This window comes from Lynx rufus, unplaced genomic scaffold (genome assembly GCF_022079265.1).
Source record: "Lynx rufus isolate CCGP_SWC_20201006 ecotype Redwood Valley unplaced genomic scaffold, mLynRuf1.p SCAF_12, whole genome shotgun sequence".
Taxonomy (NCBI): Eukaryota; Metazoa; Chordata; class Mammalia; order Carnivora; family Felidae; genus Lynx; species Lynx rufus.
The window spans coordinates 68,967,743-68,988,900 of NW_025814826.1; the positions used below are offsets into that span (position 1 = coordinate 68,967,743).

General features: G+C 43.2%; 1 protein-coding gene across 1 annotated transcript; it reads right to left on the reverse strand.

Moving 5' to 3' along the window:
- Positions 1–1,295: 1,295 nt before the first annotated feature.
- LOC124507919 (zinc finger protein 252-like) lies at positions 1,296–19,811 on the reverse strand. The gene is made up of 5 exons (XM_047074387.1): positions 19,657–19,811; positions 17,471–17,545; positions 16,952–17,078; positions 16,260–16,373; positions 1,296–5,451 (listed from the first exon to the last, which is right to left on the reverse strand). Exons 2-5 carry the CDS (start codon positions 17,507–17,509, stop codon positions 3,092–3,094), a joined length of 2,640 nt encoding a protein of 879 aa, XP_046930343.1. The 5' UTR covers positions 17,510–17,545; positions 19,657–19,811; the 3' UTR covers positions 1,296–3,091.
- Positions 19,812–21,158: the final 1,347 nt, after the last annotated feature.

Sequence of the window (21,158 nt, forward strand, 5' to 3'; positions counted from 1 at the left end):
CTGTCATTCCTAGCCTATAGAAATGAGCCACTGTATCACCTTCCCAGGACGTTGGTGCTCCCCCACCAATGCATTTCTCAAGCCTGGGTGATGCTCCTTGAGGGAAGTAGGCTCCAGCCACTACAGAATGAGTATCTCTTCCAGAAAGCTTCTTTTCATCAACTGGAGAAAGTGAAATGTCCTTCTCTTCTCAATTGTAATTAATTTACTTGGTTTAGAAGCTAGGGTCCCAAGGGATGACTGCTCTGTGGTAAGCAACAAGTTTGGCACAGAGCGGGTCTGCACCATCAGAAGACAGTCTGCCTCCCAGCCAATATTGATGTCATCACCACGCTAAGTAAAAAATTAGGTAAGAGAGAAATTTATGACTGGAATGGAGCATATGAACGACTATGTAAATAAGATCTAATACAATTTGGGTGAAATACTTAACTGAAAACTAAAACAATTAAAAATTCATCACAGGAATTAGAAGGGATGTCTTAGCCATAGTTACTTAAACAGAGGATTAAAATAAAGGCTGGAATTCTTAATTAAGTAAACATCTGCACTGTATATAAAGATGGATTTAAAAAGAAAAAAATATTTCTTCTGGATTTGGCATTCTAAGATCGCATGCAATCTTGAGGAAGACACTGTCATGGCTTCTTAGTCTTTCTGTCTCTTGAAAGGATGGGAGACCCTTGGAGCAAAAACAGTTAATTTGTCTTCCTTCCTAAAGGGCCCTTCTCTAGAAGCAAAAGTTGTAACTGAATAAAAAGCTCCAAGGCCCTATCTCAGACTGAGAAACCAGGAGAGCCAGAAGGAGCTTCTGACACAACTTCCAGAGACTAAAGTTTCCAGCCACCTCAGGAAAAGACAGACATTCTCTTCCTTATGTGGAACATGCCTGTCGGGCAATGGTTAGTGAAGTCATAAGCCAGAGGCTCCTACCTTTGAACTGTTTCTCATTTTCCGTCATTGATCAAACACCTAAAGACCCATGTACCAAACCACATTTAAGTAAGATGTACCATTTGGAATCAGCAGATGGGCCAGCCTTGGGGCTGCAAGCTTCCTACCAGCACTGCCTTCATTCTTGGGGTGCTGGGGTGCAGCAGGTGCTAGCCTGCAGGACTCAGGAGGTATCAAGAGCCTGGGTGGTGGAGCCACACAGAGAGCAATACCACTGAGCAGACTGTGCCTCAGGTCTCACTGTGAAACAGGGTAAATAAAAGTACCTACGTCACTGAATTGATGTGAGGGCTAAATGAGAAAACCCATGCAAAGCATTAATCACAATGCCTGGCACATGCTAAGGTAAAAAAGTAAAGGTTTATTGACTGAATCACAATTTTCATTCAGCATACAACCATTATTATCACAGTAAATTCACTCCCATTTTCATTTTTTAAGTCAAAGCTATTTGCGGTGAAGTATGCTTAGGAGGATTATCATCAAGAGGCAGATTTTTCTAATCAGCTTTTCAACATTCTAAGAGAAGTAAAGACCACTGTCACTACCATATGGACAACAGCCTGGAAAATAAAATCTGAAGTACAGGTCAAGTCAATGTAAGAAAAAAGAATGGAGTCAAATTCTAAGAAAGCTCCTTTAATAAATGGGAAAACTGGAATAATTTTATTAGTGAAAATGACACTATTAAGGAATAAAATGGCCAACTGCTCTCACTTATTCTTTCTTACCCTGATTCTTATATACAAAGCACCATTCCATTATAGCTTATCCCAAATATTAACTGGTCAATCTCCTCTCAAGTGTTTGTTCATATGGCATTCGAATTGTTCATCAAAGACTCTAAGCTACTTTCAGTTGTCAGATTTCAGCTTCTACAACTGTTTCTCACAGACTGCTGTTGCTGAATTTCTATTTATTTATAGCCTGTTTCAGACCATTTTGATGTTAACCTTTCCTCCACAAAGAAAGTAGGAAAAAGTGCTAAAGAAGTTTCTGGAGAACAGGGTTCTGAGGATACTGAAGTGAACCACTCATAAGGGAGCCTGGGCCAGAAGCACCACAGGCAAGGGTGGCAACTCTGGAAACTGGCTTTAGGAAAACAGAGCTCCTAGGATATATGTCATCTCAAATATCAAGAACCAAAGGACACTGAGACCTTGCTGACCAACATCACTCTGGAGGACAAAAGGCAGCTTTAAAACATGCACACAAGAGTTCCCAGGCTGACAAACAACCTGCACAATTATCTACTTACCTACCTCACCTGGAATCCTGTCCTCTGGCAGCAGAAGGACCTGCCACTCCTCACCAGAGTCTGCTCAGTGCCAGGCTGCCCAGAACACAGTTATGACCACTCACCTTCTCCCCCTGAGAAACTGATACGGAATACACCAACCTTGGTTTTGAGAACAAAACCTGTTAAGTCATATCCCATATACCACTGTGTGTCTGCTTTATGGCTGCTTTCCTCCCAATTCACAGGATTTTGTCTTTCCCAATTACCTTGTAGAAAAACCCATTTTACTTGTGTCATTCGACTTCTTAGCAGGATCTTACAAGTTTCAATCTACACATAAGCCTCATGTCGTTCCTTAACAAACTTTGCTCAAGCTCATAAGGTTTCTCTCCTGTCTGAATTACCTGATGCTGAAAAGGGATAACATTTTTGAAGTTAAAGGGATATTCCTCACAATAGAACGAAAACATTTTGAAGAGGCCCTAACAAAGAAATCCCAACCTGGCTCTATCATGATTGAAAGTGCAAGGATTCCAGTGAATTTTTCTTGAACCTGAAATAGATGAGTACAAGGAAAGAAAAGCAAGTGACCACATAAAATACCTCACTGCACCTTAAGATCTGGTGCTATGAAAACATGATTTTAAATAAGTATATTTAAGCCGTGCTTGTTTAAAGTACTGAAGCACAGCGCCACCCTCTGAATCTGAGGGAAGGCATGTGACCTTGGAATTTTTAGCACATAATTTTGCAGCCTACCTTTAGTTAACAGCACACTGGGAGATCTTAAATCACTGGAGAGATGAATCTCCAAAATGAAAGCTGTAAAAGTGACAGCTTTCCCATCAGTATATTGCTTCTGATGTAAAACAGGGAAGACTATCGAATAAAGTGGAGTTATTCTCCATTGTGAACTTTACGATGCTGAATGAAAGCTGCCTGTGCACTAAAGAGGGCCCCACAATTAATACACTTATAGGCTTGCTCTCCAGTGTGAATTTTCTCATGACCAGTAAGAGTTATTCTCTGACTAAAAGTTTTCCCACATTCATTACACGTATAAGGTCGTTTTCCACTGTGAACTCTCTGATGACGAATGAGGTGAGAGCTTTGTCGGAAGGATTTTCCACATTCAGTGCATTTGTAGGGTTTCTCTCCTGTGTGAATTCTCTTGTGTTGGATAAGGGACAAGCGTGCACTGAAGGCTTTCTCACATTCATTGCACATATAGGGCTTCTCTCCAGTGTGAATCCTCTGATGCTGAATAAATTGTGAATGCTGACTGAAGGCCTTGCCACACTTCTCACATTCATAAGGCTTCTCTCCTGTATGAATTCTGTGATGCTGGATGAGAGAGGAGCGGACGTTGAAGGCCTTCCCGCAGTCACTGCACTCGTAGGGATTCTCTCCAGTGTGAATCCTTCGATGGCGGACAAGGTGTGCACTCTGGCTGAAGGCTTTTCCACAGTCTCCACACTCATAGGGCTTCTCTCCATTGTGTGTTCTCTCATGTTTAATTAGGGTGGATATCTGCCCAAAGGTTTTCCCACACTCGTTACACTCATAGGGTTTCTCTCCAGTGTGGCTCCTCTGATGCTGAATGAGGTGTGAGCCCTGGCTAAAAGCCTTCCCACATTTGTGACACTCATAGGGCTTTTCACCATTATGGACTCTCTGATGTTGAACAAGGGAAGAGAGCACACTGAAGGCTTTATCACACTCATTACATTCATAGGGCTTCTCACCATTGTGTGTCCTTTGATGATGAATGAGATTAAAACTCTGGCTGAAGGCTTTTCCACACTCATTACACTCATAGGGTTTTTCTCCAGTGTGAATTCGCTGATGCTGAATCAGATGTCCCTTTTGACTGAATGTCTTCCCACACTCATTGCATCCATAAGGTTTTTCTCCAGTGTGAATTCTCTGATGCTGGACAAGGGACAGGCGAGCGCTGAATGATTTTCCACACTCATTGCATATATAAGGCTTCTCACCAGTGTGAATTCTCTTGTGCTGAATGACTTGGGAACGTTGACTGAAGGATTTCCCACATTCATTACACCTATAGGGTTTCTCTCCAGTATGAATTCTCTGATGAACGATAAGGGTTCGGTTCAGGCTAAAGGATTTCCCGCATTCATTGCATTCATAGGGTTTTTCTCCTGTGTGAATTCTCTGATGTTGAATGAGAGATAATCGTGCACTGAAGGCTTTGCCACACTCAGTACAGTCATAAGGTTTCTCTCCAGAATGAGTTCTCTCATGCTGAAGGAGGTGTGACTGTCTACTAAAAGCCTTCCCACATTCCTTACACGTGTAAGGTTTCTCTCCGCTATGAGTTCTCTGATGATGAATCAGGTTAGAGCTATGACTGAAGGCTTTCCCACACTGATTACACTCATGAGGTTTCTGCCCAGTATGAATCTTAAGATGTTGACTGTAAGATGAACACGTACTGAAAGCTTTTCCACATTCACTGCACTCATAAAGTCTTTCTCCAGTGTGAATGTTATGGTGCTGAATGAAGTAGGCATGAGCCCTGGAAGCTTTGTCGCACTCAGCATAGGTGTGGGGCTTCTCTCCACAGTGAACTCTCTGATGTTGGTTGAAGACAGAGCAGTGGCAGGAAGTTTTTCCACATCCACCACACTCAAAGGGCTTCTCTCTGGTGTGATTACTCCCATGTTGAGAAAGAGCTCTACTCCGGCTGAAGGGTTTTCCACACTCAGTACACTCAAAGGATTTCTTTGGCCTGTTAACCCTCTGACTCTCACCAGGAACTGAACTCTGCCTGGCCACTTTCACAAACACATCTGTCTGACATGATCTTTCTCCTAGATGGAAACATGGGAGATTAATGAGGCCCTGAGTTTGTTGAAAGTCATCTACATGTGGCACATTCTGGTGGAGACTCTCCCCTCTAGATCCTCGATGAAATCCGACAGGGTTTGGGTCTGCAGTGCAGTTTACCTCCGTGGAACCGGATATCTGGCCTTCCCCCATAGGGGTTTTCACACGTGTCAATGTCACCGGTCTAGAATTGTTCTTCTGGGAGAAGGATTTCTTAAGTCTTTCCACTGTAGATTTTCCCCAGTAATTCTTTATCTTTCCCTCAGTTTTACACATTTCTTCAAAATCAGATTCCTTGGATATATTTCTTGCATGTTCTTCTGGTTTTGCTCTCTGGGACTCCACTGCTTTGGAAATTTCCTGTTTTGGAGTTAATTCCTTTTTTTCCATTAGAGACTCAAAACCTGAAAGAATGAAGAAAAATGAGTTATGTGTATTCTACTATGGGAAAACGAATTAGAGCATAAATAGGAACATTTATATGAAACAAGTATCTCCTAGGAGGATACTGGATTTTCAGAATGCAAAAGCAAAAAATGACCTCACTGGGATGAGGAAAGAGGGGAGAGAAGCATTCTATCAAAGCAACAAAAGCTGGTGTGGGGAGGAAGTAAGGAGAAGCCCAAGGTCAAAGTGTTACATCTGCAGATGGGCCAACTAGGCACAGATGGAGCAGAAACAGTGAGGCATGACTTGAGGGCGCTCAGAAAGGTGATGAGGGTAACAGGAGTGGAGGCTCGGAAGGTCACCACCTCTGCTGATCATGTCATTGCTGCATACTTTGCAAACAAGGTATCTTCTTATAGCTGCTTATAGCTTTCTATAATAGATATTCAAATATTTGTTTAAAAATAAATGAATGATAAATGGCTTGTAATGAATAAAGGGTATACAGAGTAATAGATAATGCAAAATGATTTGATATGGACAAATTGGCTTTATAGAAGCAAATTAGGGTAAATAGAGAAAAATAGATACAAAGAAAAGATACAAAAACAGATACTCACCCAAACAGCAGGCACAGTACAAGGCAGAAAAGCTAAATGTGTGCAACAGTCCATACCACACATTCCCAATGTAAAAAAGTACCTGAGTATTTGTAAAAATTGTGATACAACCAAATTCTGAAATTCAATGAAAGGAAATTTACTAAAGACAAAACAAAAATTTCACACTAAACCACTGAATCATGTGGACACAATGACTGTTGGAAGGATAACCCAGGTCAGAACACTGAGAGGGGAGCCCTGTTGTGGGATGCCATGAAAGCATAATTGAACCTCTTTTGTAAACTAGTTCTTATAGAGCTGTAACAGGCTGTTACTCGCAGACTGTTTGGCCAGACAAGGAAACAGAGCTGAAAACGTTGATTAGATGGTGTCTAGCATTGGGCTAAGTCCTTTTAACAGACTTCAGTGAACTACTCACAGTACTTCAAAGGGATTTACTTAAGTATGGAAGCTAAAAACAAACAAAAATTTATTCTAGAAACTTATGAGCAGTCTGAAGGGGCAGACTCTGGATGTAAACATCCAGAATTCCTGTGGCTTCTATCAGGAGTATCTGAAGTGTCAAGAGTCCTCAACATCTTAGGAGTGGAGTCTAAAAAGATCCCAGTCGAGAGATATTATTTCCCTGGGTAGGAAACAATGAAGAATGTGAACAAAATGAGAAACCACAGAAGAGGGGTGCCTGGGTGGCTCAGTTGGTTAAGTGTTTGACTCTTGATTTTGGCTCAGATCATGATCTCACGGTTTGTGGGATTGAGGCCCACTTTGGGCTCTGTGCTCACAGTGTGGAGCCTGCTTGGGATTTTCTCTCTCTCTGTCCCTCCCTGACTTGTGTGCACTCTCTCCCTTTCAAAAACCAACCAACCAACCAACCAACCACAGAATAGAATGATCTGTGGGTCAAGAAGCAACATCTCATGCTGATTCATGCTGTCATTTTCCCTCAGGAATCTAGTGATCCTTGGTTGCCTATTTGTATTTTAACATGAGACAATAAAAAGATGCTTGGGAACTCTGTGGATGAATGGTACTTGTCAAGTAGAGGCACATTTGAGTAAGATGGTAGTTCTAAGGCCAGGGCATCCCCAAATGTCAAAATTTAGAAGTCTTTCTTCTATGGTTGGTTTTTTGAGGCAATCCCCTAATTTTTGCCTTAGATAGACGATGCCTTACTGTTGGGTATTCTTTGTACAAAGTTAGAGGAAGGATGTGTCACTATTAGCTGTTTCTGTATTTACACCTTTTAGTTGATATCTCAGGATTCAGGTCTTTTTTAAAAAAAAAAAAAAACTAAACTAAAAACAACTCTTTATAAGTGGTAGACTGTTTTTCCATCAGGAGGTGCAAAATGTCTGGTTGCTTCTCTTTTTTGCAATGTTAGCAGCCATTAGTGATCATTATTTATATTCATTTTTATTTAAAAAAATTTTTTTAATGTTTATTTATTTTTGAGACAGAGACAGAGCATGAATGGGGGAGGGTCAGAGAGAGAGAGGGAGACACAGAATCTGAAACAGGTTCCGGGCTCTGAGCTGTCAGCACAGAGCCCGACGCGGGGCTCGAACTCACGGACCGCGAGATCATGACCTGAGCCAAAGTCAGTTGCCTAACCGACTGAGCCACCCAGGCGCCCCTATATTCATTTTTAAATTTGGAATTTTGAAATAGTGATTTCTAATTCTGTCATTCTTTTCTTTTTCTTTTCTTTTTAATTTTTTTTAATGTTTATTTATTTTTGAGACAGAGACAGAGCATGAACAGGGGAGGGTCAGAGAGAGAAGGAGGCACAGAATCTGAAACAGGCTCCAGGCTCTGAGCTGTCAGCACAGAGCCCGACGCGGGGCTCGAACTCACGGAGTGTGTGAGATCGTGACCTGAGCCGTAGTCGGCCGCTTAACCGACTGAGCCACCCAGGCGCCCCTCTTTTATTTTTTTTAAAGCTGGAAGCTCTATGAAGAGAAATTTCTACTCACCAATTGTTCACTTATCCTGAGGTATAATACATCTTATAAAGGCAGAATAAACACTTGATATTTTTATTCACCAGTTTTCAGAATAATGAATCAACTCCCTAGCATTCCTCAAAGGTGACCAATGAGTAGGAAATTACTCTAACAAAGGCTAACTCTAACAGCTCTAACAAAGCCTAAGACCAACCCTTTGACAAGACATGGTGATTCAATGTCATGTTATCTTTCTGCCAAAAGGAGACTTAATCCTCTTTCAAGAGTATGACATCAAATGGAGACTCTATAATGTTTTATCTATAATATTGACTCTCAATTAAATATCAGAAAGTATGTTAAGAAAAAGAATAATGACAAGAAACCAAGAGAAAAAAATACACAATAGAAACAAACCCACAGGTGATTCAGATACTGTCATGAACCAATATCAAAAGCAAAACTGATTAGTATATATAAGAACATAAAGAGATACAGAATGTGACCAGAAATCAAACGGAAACTGAAATTAAGAGTTCAATAGAGAGTTTGTTAGCAGATAGGACATAACAGAACAGAGGATCACTTAACTGGAAGGTACACAAGTAAAAGTATTCTTAAGTTTCAGATTGAAACACAGAGGGGGAAAAAAGGACAGGAAATATAGAAAAGAGCATAAGAAACAGGTGTGATATGGTAGAACAGTGTAATATATGTATAGTTACAATCCCAGAAAAAGAGGAGAAAAGGAACAGGACAAAAGAAATACTGGCTTCCTCACACCTATCAGAATGGCTAAAATCAACAACCCAAGAAATAATAGATGCTGGCAAGGATATGGAGAAAAAGGAACGTTTGTGCACTGCTGGTGGGAATGTAAGCTGTTGCAGCTGCCCTGGAAAACAGTATGAAGGTTTCTCAGAAAGTTAAAAATAGAACTACCATATGACCTAGCAATTGCACTACTGGGAATTTTCCCAAAGAATACAAAAACACTAATTCAAAGGGATTCATGCACCCCTATGTTTACAGGAGCATTATTTACAATAGCCAAGATACGAAAGCAGCCTGAGTGTCCATCCATTGATGAATGGATACACATGGTGTATATATGGGCAATGGAATATTATTCAGCCATAGAAAAGAATGAAATCTTGCCATTTGTAACGACATGGATAGAGCTAGAGAGTATTATTCTAGGTGAAATAAGTTAGAGAAAAAAAATACCATATGATTCCACTCATATGTGCAATTTATTTTATTTTTTATTTTTATTTTATTTTTAATTTTAACATTTATTTTTGAAGGAAAGATACACAGAGCATGAGCGGGGGAGGGGCAGAGAGAGAGGGAGACACAGAATCCGAAGCAGGCTCCAGGCTCTGAGCCATCAGCACAGAGCCCGATGCGGGGCTCAAACCCATGAACTGTGAGATCATGACCTGAGCTGAAGTCGGATGCTTAGCCAACTGAGCCACCCAGGTGCCCCTCATATGTGCAATTTAAGAAACAAATGAGCAAAGAAAAACAAAAGAGAGAGAGGCAAATTAAGAAACAGACTCTTAATTATAGAGAACAAACTGATGGTTTCCAGTGGGGAGGTGGGTATGGGGATGGGCTAAATAGGTGATGGGGATGAAGGAGTGCACTTGTTCTGATGAACAGTGGGTGATGTATGGAATTGTTGAATCATTCTATTGTACACCTGAACCTCATATCACACTGTATGCTAGCCAACTGGAATTAAAATAAAAACTTAAAAAAAAAATAAATATTAGCTTACAACTTTCCACAACTGACAAAAATCTACAAATCATTGCAAAAAGCTTGAAGAATCATAAGCAATATAAATGCAAAAAGACCCCACACCTGGGTATAACATAATCAAAGTGCTAAAAACTAAAGAAAGAAAATATTTAGAGCAGCAAGAAGAAAAAGACTTATCAACTTAAAAGCAAAATAAGACTGCAGGCTGACTGTTCAACTGTAGAAGTGGAAGGCAGTAGACAAAAGGGTGTTGTTAATGGGCTGAAGAAAATAAATGGCAACACAGATTTCAGCATCTAGCAAAAACAGTCTTCAAAACTGAAAGCTAGGAAATTGCATTTCCAGGATGACAGTGTAAAGAACTCACTGGATCCATGTTACAGCAAAACAAAGATGGTAAGAATTATAAAAACAGATGAACACAGGGGAAGGGATAGAAAAATAAGATAATAACAGAGAAGGAGGCAAACCATAAAAGACTCTTAAATATAGAGAACAAACAGGGTTGCTGTAGGGGAGGTGGGTAGGGGGACGGATTAAATGGGTGAAGGGCATTAGGGAGGGCACTTTTTGGGATGTGCACTGGGTGTCATATGTAAGAGATGAATCACTGGGTTCTATTCCTGAAGCCAAGACCACACTGTATGTTAACCACCCTGGATTTAAATTAAAAACAAAAACAAAAAAACAAAAAACAAAAATGACAACAACAAAAAACCAAACTAACAATGATTTAGTCTCTGGAAATTATCCTAAGGGCAACTGCAAATCAAGAAGCAGTTTTCTTATTCAAGAAAATCTACTAAAATTTGGTATGAACACTGAGAATGTAGGGCATTTGAGCCATGACCCACTCCATCTCTACCCACAGCTCAGCCTCACAGACGCTGTACTTGGGTTCGGTGGGGACAGGAAGAAGGGGCCTTTCTCCTTGGCTCCCAGTGAAAGCTTACCACATCTCACCAGGAGGTTAGGCCACGGGTAGTTACCATTCCTTCCAACTCCAAGGCAAAGAGGCAAAAGTCCTGGTGAGTGTGGCTGAGAGGGCAGGGAGTCACCCTGCTGGAGTCAGAACAAACCTCTAACAATGCTTTAAAAATACCACAGCCCAAGTTTAATTGGATCAGACTGCTGAGCTATTTATACCCTAGGGTATTATCAAAACAGTAGAGCAATCTTTGTTGCTTTCCTCACATAGGAAATTCCAAGGGATTCAGGAGCTCTGTGCCAGAAATGGGGATGAGAACCAAATATGTATTCATTATAAATCACAGTATCACAGATAGGAATATTTTATATGTGACAAAGACAGCACAGAGGAGGTGAGTGAATGCAGAGTGCTGTTGGGAGTCAGAAAATGACAGCAGGTGGCTAATGGAATGTACAGGAACAAATGAAGACAAATGGTAAATAAGAAAGTAAATACAACAAACTCTATATTCATTCTTGTTCTCATTTTTTCCTCAATTTTCATAATAGACATAATTAATTATATAAAGTAAGAATTATGAAAATGTATTGTTTTACTCGGAACATACAGAGATGGAACTGTGTAACATTAGCACAAAGAGAGGAAGAGAAAATAAAGCCATGTAGAAGCAACAATTCTACATGCCTCTGGAATTGTTAGTATAAACCAGAAGGAGATTCTGATAAGTTAAGATGTACCTGGTAAGTTCTGGAGCAACCACGAAGAAACTAAAGGTACTAGGTATGGCCATGTAGCTGAACTCACCATTGGAACGGGAGAGGCAGTGATTCGGGCTTCTTCAAGGCCAGGATTTACCTCCTCTGCTCTTTCTCTGTCTCACAAGTCTGAGGACAGATGTGTTTATGACGCGGAGCATAGAGACGGGGCTGGAGATGAGCATTTGGACATGCTGCTCCAGAGGACGGCAGACAAAACAGATAAACTGGCTTCTGAACAAGCATGTCCAACAGGGAACACACCAAACAGGGACTCTACTACATGAGGAAAAGAAACTTTTATCTGTTCAAGCCAACGTATATGTGGTCTATGAAATACTGTCACCTAGTGCCAAGAATGAACATTTCTACATAGGAAGATTTGGGGTGATTTTATCCTCATTGCTGTACTTCTCTACAAGACTATTTTGGTAAGATGATACATGTTCACTGTATAAAAATACTTTTTTTTTCTTTTTAGGCAGAGAGAGAGAATTCCAAGCAGGCCCCATGCTCAGCTGCACAGCCAATGAAGGGCTTGATTCCACCACTCTGGATCATGACCTGAGCCGAAATCAAGAGTCAGCCACTCAAAAAACAGTCACCCAGTCACCCCTAAAAATAATAAATTATCTTATTTTTTAAGTTTATGTATTTATTTTGAGAGGGAGAGCGAGCAAGCAGGGAAAGGCAGAGAGAGAATTCCAAGCAGGCTCTGCATTATCAATATAAGTCTGGTGTGGGGCTCGAACTCATGAACCATGAGACAAGACCTGAGCTGAAGTTGGAAGCTTAACTGACAGAGTCACCCAGGCACCCCCAAAATAAATTACTTTTCAACACACATTTCATAGCTTCCTACTCCTCTGGGATCAGAATCACATCTAACACACATCTAACACAGCCTGCTAGGCCCTAATGCAGTCCTGTCTACTTCTCTTTTTTTTTTAATGTTTATTTATTTTTTGAGAGAGAGAGAGAGAGAGAGAGAGAGAGAGGCAGAGTGTGAACTGGGAAGGGGCAGAGAGAGAGGGAGACACAGAATCCGAAGCAGGCTCCAGGCTCCAAGTTGTCAACACAGAGCCCAATGAGGGGCTCAAGCCCACGAACCATGAGATCGTGACCTGAGCCGAAGTTGGGACGCTTAACTGACTGAGCCACCCAGGTGCCCCTGTCTACTTCTCTTTAAACATGTGTGTCTCTGTTCTGGTCTGTCCTCCCCTGTACACTATAGGCTCTGACAGCCACGAGGATGCTACCCAGCTTGTTCACCGTAAGCCAGATCACAGCTGAGTGATACATTTGAATTCATACACGTTCTGTCCCCAATTCCCAGCCTGTCCTTGACAAATTCTTCTGCCTGGGTGTCCTTGTCCTTGGACCCCCTTCCCTTTTGCTCAGGTTCTTTTCAGGCTCCTCCTCCTACCTAAGAGGCAAAACCACAGGACCACCAGGACCACCAGACAAGGCCACCAGGAGAAGAAGCATGTTAAATGCTCAGCTGCAGGACGGTGAACATCCCTGAAACTGGGCAGAATGATAAAGTCCATCCTGGTCTCAGGTGGCACAGAGGAAACCACACAGTCTTGGAGCCAAACAGCCATGATTCAAATCCCAGCTACTCCCCAGCTGTGTGTAACTGACTCATCTCTCTGATCATCAACTTCCTCATCTATGAAATAGGGAAAATAATGCTTCTGGCATGGACTCTGAGCCCTCAAGAAATTGTAATGGGAGGTTGCACCAAAGGCCCTTGGAAATCTCCTGGAAGATAAACCACTTCTTACTTCCAGGTAAGGAGATATGACAAAATAGAAGTCATCAGGGGACAATGTTTAACATATTGTGTAACGCACAGAGGGTGGTGCATGTGGAGAAATGAAGGGGGGCCCAAAAATAAGTTTAACTGGTTTAATTTCATCAGGCAAAATCTGGGTAAGAGAGTTACAGAGGCATGCTACCACTCAGTTATTTTACAGCACTTCTGCCAACTCTACCCCTTTCCTGCCAGCATGGACTCATTTCCCTATATGCCACCATTCCCACTGTGTGCACCCACGTATACAGGAAACTCGATAAATGGACTGTGCAAAATTGCAGGGTACAAGAACGATTTGCAAAAATCAACTATATTTTTATACATAAGTAACGAAGAATTGGAAATACCATGCACAGCAGCATAAAAATAAAAATACTTAGGAATAAATCTGACAAAAGATGTTAAATGCCTAAACGTGGAAAACTAAAATACTACTGAGAAACTGAAACATAAATAAATGGAGACGTACATCTTGTTCATGGGTCAGAAAACACAATATATGTCAATTTTCCCCAAACTGGTCTATAGATTCAAAGCAATCACAATAAAATGCTGTCTGTCTAGCAGGAGCAGAAATCAACAAGCTGATTTTAAAGATCATATGGAAATACAGAAGACCTAGAATAGCCAAAGCAACTCTGAAAACGAAGAACAAAGTTGGAGAATTAATACTACCTGATTTCAAGACTTTTTTTTTTAAGTTTACTTATTTATTTTTGAGCGCACTTGAGTGGGGGAGGAGCAGGGAGAGGGACAGGGAGAGACAGAGGGAGAGAGAGAATCTCAAGCAGGCTCCACACTGTCAGCATGGAGCCCAGTGCAAGGCTGGGACTCATGATCCATGAGATTATGACCTGAGCCAAAATCAAGAGTCAGACACTTAGCTGACTGAGCCACCCAGGCACCCCTGATTTCAAGACTTTTCATAAAGCCTCAGTAATCAAAACAGTATGATATTGCAGTAGAGACTGACAATAGACAAACAGAAGAGAGCAGAGGGTCCAGAAATAAACCCACACATATATGGACAACTGATTTGTGACAAAAGCACAAAGGCAATACAAGTGGAGAAAAAATGTTTTTTTTTTTTCAACAAATGGTCCTGGAACAAGTGGATTAACAAATTAAACAAAGTAAAACTTGGTGGGGCACTGGGGTGGCTAAGTCAGTTAAGTGTCCAACTTTGGCTCAGGTCACAATCTCATGGTTCATGATTTTGAGCCCCATGTCAGGCTCTGTGCTGACAGCTCAAAGCCTGGAGCCTGCTTCGGATTCTGTGTCTCCCTCTCTCTCTGCTCCTCTCCTGCTCACGCTCTGTCTCTGTCTGTCTCAAAAATAAACATTAAAAACACTTTTTTAAAATAAAAATTAAAAAACAAAAAAAATTTAACAATCAGAAAGCAAAAAATCCAGTTAAAAAATAGGCAAAGACATGAACAGACACTTCACCACTGAAAATACACAGAAGGGAAACAAGTACATGGAAAGACAGCTAACATCTTTAATTACTAGAGAAATTAAAATTGAAACCACAATGAGACACCACTACAAATCCATCAGAGTGGCTAAAATGAAAAAGATTGATGACACCAAGTATTGATGAGGATGTAGAGAAAATGGAACCCTCATCCATCGCTGGTGGGAATATCAAATGGTGCAACCAGTTTGGAAAAGAGTCTGGCAGTTTCCTAAAAAGTTAAATATATACCTACCATGTAATCCAGCCATTCTATTCCTAGGTATTTACCCAAGAGTAAAGGAAATGAATGGTCATACAGGGGTCTGCATACAAATGTTCTTAGCAGCTTTATCTGTTATTAACCCCACACTGGAAACAACCCAAATGTCTGTTAACAGAATTGATAAACAAATTGTGGCATATCCATACAATAAAATACTAATCTAAAAAATAAACAAAATAAAAAATAAAAAAATTAATAAATAAGTTATTGATACATAACATGGAAGAATATCAAAAGAACTATGTTGAGTCAAAAGATGACAGACAAAAAAAAGAACACATGCTCTATGATTCCAATTATATAAAGCTCTAGGAAATGTAATTTATATAGACAGAAAGCAGATCAGTAATCACTTCACGATAGAGATGGGAAGAAGTGAGAAGGAGGGATTACAAAGAAACAGGAGAAAGTTTTGGGGGTAAAGGATATTCTTGCTATCTCGACTGTGGTGAATAGTTTCACACGTACATACATAATGCACAAATGTTAGCATATTGCACATCTTAAACATGCATGGCATATTAATGCTTAATATACCTTAATAAAGCTGTTTCTAAAAGGGGGAAAAATGCATGGAATGTGGAGCCAGTATGCCAGAGATCCAACCCAGCTCTGTTCCTGGCCAGCTGTGTGATCTCAGGCCAGCAACTGAATCTCTCGTGCCTCAGTTTCTTGAGCACCAACTGTGAGGACCTTGGAAGATTGCATAAGTTCATGTACTGAGCACAAATGTCCAGGCATTGTTAGCTGCTGTGGTAGCACAGAGGATTCAGCTACACTTACTGTTCACTATTTATATGCCCATACTCTTTGCTACACATGAAGAAACCCTAACTCATGTTTTTCTCCAAGGCCCTGAATCAGCCTGGGAAGTCTAAGTGAGCAATAGCAGGAATGACTCTGGGCAGGAGGGCATATCTCTGGGTGGTCTTTCCAAGCAGCCAAGGCAGAGCTGACCAGCAAGGCCTGAGAAGGAATGGGCAGCCAGGGCAGGGAGTCAGCGCCCCAGAAAGATACCTGAGCTCTTTTCTGGGATCTTTCTGATCATTTTCTAGGGTAAGGGAACCATGAACTCATTTATGGGTATAGAGAGAAACGAGAAGAAAGGCAGAAATGGAGAAGAGGGAAAGCAAAGCCTCGGCAGTGACAAGAGATGTGGCCCAGAGCTCACAGAGAAGGGCCTGGAGAAGTGGCAGCACCTGCCAGCAGGGGCAGGAGAGCATGGGGGCATTCCTGGAGACTTACTTCCACTCCTGTGATTCCGGATCCAGCTCTCCTCAATTCTCAGTGAGTGTGGGGTCCATGGTTCTTCCCCCTTCTCCAGCCTGGAGATGACATCAGGTTTGGAACGCTGAAGTCCTGTTCCAGAGAAAGGAAGCAAGACTGACAATTCATCCAAGTCCAGGGCAGGATGGCCCCATGGGCAGCACGTGTGTGCTGGTCGTGACCTCCCCTGTCACCTGGTCTGCAAATCAAGGAGACAGATTCAGGCCTCTGCCCCAGCTGAAGAAAAGTTACACCCAGCTCTTCTGGGGGCTGTGGATAAGGGACAGAGTTGGGGCCTGAACATATCACACTAGAAGACTCACAGAATCTTGGTGTCTACCAAGGACTGTCTACAAGGACTAAAGGGAAGCAGCACATTCTGGTGTAAGGTAGGGCTCTGAAACCAAATGGGTTCAAATCCTAGATCTGTCCCTGACTGCCTGTATGAACTTAAATGAATGATACTCTTCTTCTATACTTCCTACAAGGAAATTGGGGTGTCCATGGCACTGCCTGTCCTCTCCTCTATGCAGACCACGCCTGCCTGGGACCAGGGTCATAAATGTCTTGCGTTCGGACCCAGGGGATGAGGAGCCTCTTAGCCCCAAGCCTAGCCCCAGTCCCATTCATGAGCAAGGAACCCAGAGCCCAACTTCAGAGAGAAGCCTTACCCAGCGAGACCAGATTTCTGTAGGTTTCCAGCATCACGTCCCTGTAGAGGCCTTTCTGAGCAGGGCCCAGACAGCCCCACTCCTCCCAGGAAAGGAGCACAGCCACGTCCTCAAAGGAAACTGAGACCTGGAATGACGAGATCTTGTTGCAACCCCAGGATCAGGATCAGGCCCAGGGTGGGTCTGGGGTGTGGAGGAGCCATTAGGCTCAGGATGGGCAAAATCCCTCTGAACGCATGTACCAGACTTAACCTCACAAGAGTGGCCTCTTTGAGGCAGGCACCATTTCCACTTGTCTTTGTCTGCCGAACCCCTGCCCTCCACTGTGTCTGGTCCAGGGATTGGGAAGACACAGTGTGGGGCACATTTCAGGGACCTGAACTCAGGGACCGAGGACACTGGTGAAGACAGGCAGCCAACTACCCTCTGGGACCAGCCCCTCATAGAGAGAACCATGGAGAGACTCCAGCCAAGAAAGGGCTAAGGCCACACAGAGGTGTCTCCATGCATACCACTCACCTGGGGCCCATCAGGAAGGAGCTGCTTGACGGCTATCATTGGATCTCTGAGCTTTTCCCAAGGAGGTGGGCAAAACTGCAGGGAGAGGGAAGACTGTAATGGAGTGTGACCAGCCTGCTTTTCTCACAGCAACACTGAGACTTCTGTGCCTGGATCTCAAGAGGTCTATGGCAGCAGACATGGAGTGTGGGGCTGCCAGAAAGCCCTGGGAAGGGCAGATGGACTAAGCACCCAGTAGTCCCTGAGACTATATCCCCTTGCCCACCATGAGGCCTCCCCAGCAGCCCCTGGTACAACAGCATCCTAAGGCCACCACGTGATGGCCCCAGCAGTGCACCTGGCTGGAGGAGCCAATGGGCTGCATCTCAGGGCCACTTAGGAGGTCCTGGAGAGCGGGCAAACACTTGAGGACAAGCAGACCAGGCTCTTTCTAATGCAGTGCACAACAAGTAGGGAGGCTGACAGACAAAATTTTAAGTGCCTATGTCAGGTGACGATAAAGGATAGAAAGAATGAGTGCATGAGGGCAGTACTTGGTGGTAGGAGATATTTTACAGAGGATAGTCAGGGAAGGCACCTTTGATAAAGCAACATCAAAGGAGAGATCTCACTGTAGTGAGGGCAGGCAGTATGTGGATATTAGGGGAGATATATCCCAGGAAGGGGAAAGCACAAGTGCAAAGGTTATGAGGTGCAAGCTCACTTGATGTGTTCAAGTAAGGGCAAGGAGGCCAGAGGGGCTGAAGGGGAGCTGGGGAGGGCACGAGAAAAGAGGGTGGAGAGCCTCCTAGACTATAGGATTTGGGCTTTAAATCTGAATGAGATGGGAAGCATCTAGAAGGTCTGGACAGTGATATGACCTTGACAGGTCTTGTGGCCTTTCCAGCTGCTGCTTTGAGAACAGACTAGGGGTGGGGGGTGGGGGCTATCAGGGCCTAAACAGGAAAACCAGTTGGAAGGCTCTGGCTATAATCCACTAGAGGTGACCAGAGTGGTGGCAGCAGCTGATAAGTGATCAGATTCTAGATGCATTTCAAAGGCATACTTAATAGGATTTGCTGATGAATTAGATCTGGGATAAAACATCAAGAATTCTGGCCCAAGCTACTGAGATGATGACATCTCCATTCACTCAAAAGGATAAGACTGTAGAAGTACATCTGAAGGGTAAAAATTAAAAATTGGTTTTGTATGTGTTGTATTTAAGATGCCTATTAGACTTACAAGTGGAGAATGAGAGCTTTTGCATATATGGGTCCATAATTCAGGAGAAAGGCCGAAGCTGGCTGGGTATACACTGGGAACTGTCAGTATACATATGACATTTAGAACCCCTCCTCTGGTTTTACTACAGGCTGACAGGTGACATGAGGGTTATCACTCTCAGCAAAACCTTCCCAATCAGCCTCTGATACAAAGCTAGCTCCCACCTCCACAGCTCCCCACTCCATGCAAACGAACCCCTTAGTTCAAGTAGAAATGTGTATCGCTGGTGGGTCTGCACTCTGCCTTTGCTTCCAGACTGGCAGGAAGGCATGTAACACTGCTGCTGGAAGCATGGGCTCTGGAAGCTAAGACGGCTGAATTCCAAATTTGGATACACCACCTACTAATGCAAAGGTCCCCGGTAAGTGACGAGTTTCTACACAGACCTTAAAATGAGAACACTACCGCTATCCTCAGCGACTATTTTGAGAATTAAATGAGGAAAATGTATAAAGTACTTTGTATAGTGTTGGCAAACCATAACCAAGAAAAATATAACTAAACCTTAATCACTATCATTAAGGCAATGTTTATTGACCGCCCAACAAATGAATGAACGAACGCCGTGATTGTTCTAGCTCCAGAAAGTGATCTCCTGCTTGTCCCCTTCAGACCCAGGAACCGAGGTCCCTTCCCTGACAGCTTTAGCAACTCTATCCTTTCACCTAATCTGCTGCGTGAAAAGCACTTTTCGAGAAAAAGCACAATTTGATTCATCCCCTGACCACGTCCCAACCTCGCCTCCTCGTTAAGGCCTTCTTCATCCACGCGGCGACCCGGGGAGCCTGGACGCCACGGAGCGGGTCTCCGCGGGGGCCTCCGCCGCTCCCCTGTCCGCCTCCCCACACTCCACGCCACCTCCGCGCGCTACGCACGGCCGCTCAGACACCTCCGCGTCGGCCGCCCTCGCCCAGACTTACTCAGCTCGGACACGGGTGGACGCGCCCCTCGCAGACGCCAGGCCCTGAGCGCCAGAGCGGCCGGACAGGAAGTGCCCGCCTTGAACTTCCGCCGCGCCCTCCATCTCACCACCAATCGGGTTCCCGGTTCCGGAGGCTGCTCACAGAAGACTGCGCTCCTGGCAAGTTCCTGGGTCCTGGTCCTGACTTGGTTGCCAGAAGCCGACTGGCCTTGTGAGAAATGTTAAAAGCTCTTTAGAGAGTTGGGAACTGTAACAGGGCGGAAACTCATGAAGAAACGAAAAGGATCAGAGAAGGAATAAGTCACAGTGAAACAAAATCTTTTATTTTTCTTATTCCCGATTATTCTGAAAGATTACTGTTTTTCAGAGTAATAATAGCAACGATATATTAGGTTATTATAGCTCATGGATGAGTAAAATGGAAGACAGCAATGTCATAAGGGATGGGAGGGAGGAATTGGGAATACTTGGTTATAAGTACCTATGCTACCTATGAAGCAGTATAGTGTTACTTGAAAGCCGACTCAGATTAGTTCTACTAGATATATTTGCAACCATTAAAATATTTTCATTTATTTATTTTTTTTATTTGAGAGAGAGCGAGTCGGGGAGAGGGCAGAGGGAAAAAGAATCTTGAGCAGGCTCCATGCTCAGCGTGGAGACTGAAGTGGGGCTCCATTCCATGACCCTGGAATTATGACCTGACCTGAAATCCAGAGTTGATGGTCAACTGACAGATGCACCCAGGAGCCCTTTTTTTTTTTCTTCTCCCCATGCTATATGGAGACTTATTTAAAACCTGAGGACACAAAGTTTAATGTTTTTTATTTATTTTTGAAGGAGAGAGAGAGAGAGAGAGAGAGAGAGAGAGAGACAGCATGAGCGGGGGAGGGGCAGGGAGAGAGGGAGACACAGAATTCGAAGCAGGCTCCAGGCTCTGAGCCAGCAGCACAGAGCCCGATGCGGGGCTCAAACCCACAAACTGTGAGATCATGACCTGAGCGGAGCTGGACACTCAACGGACTGAGCCACCCAGGCACCCCGTGAGGACACAAAGTTAAAAAGTAAGAAGATGGTGGAATGCCTAGGTAGCTCAATCGGTTAAGCGTTCAACTTTTGATCTCAGCTCGGGCCCTGATTTCAGGGTTGTGGGTTGGAGCCCCATACTGGGCTCCACACTGGGTGTGGAGCCTACTTAAAAAAAAAAAAAGATGGAAAAGCTATCGAAGCTGTATAACTTAGAGATAAAGTAATCTTTTTATTTTTTTAAGTTTATTTATTTATTTTGAGAGAGAGAGAGAGTGTGTGTGTGCACACAGGGGAAGGGCAGAGAGACAGGGAGAAAGAGAGACTCCCAGGCAGGCTCTGCACTGTTGTATGGATCCCGATGTGGGGCTCAAACTCATGAACCAGGAGATCATGACCTGAGGTGAAACCAAGAGTCGGATGCTTAACTGACTGAGCCACCCAGATGCCCCAAGATGAAGTAATCTTTAAGAC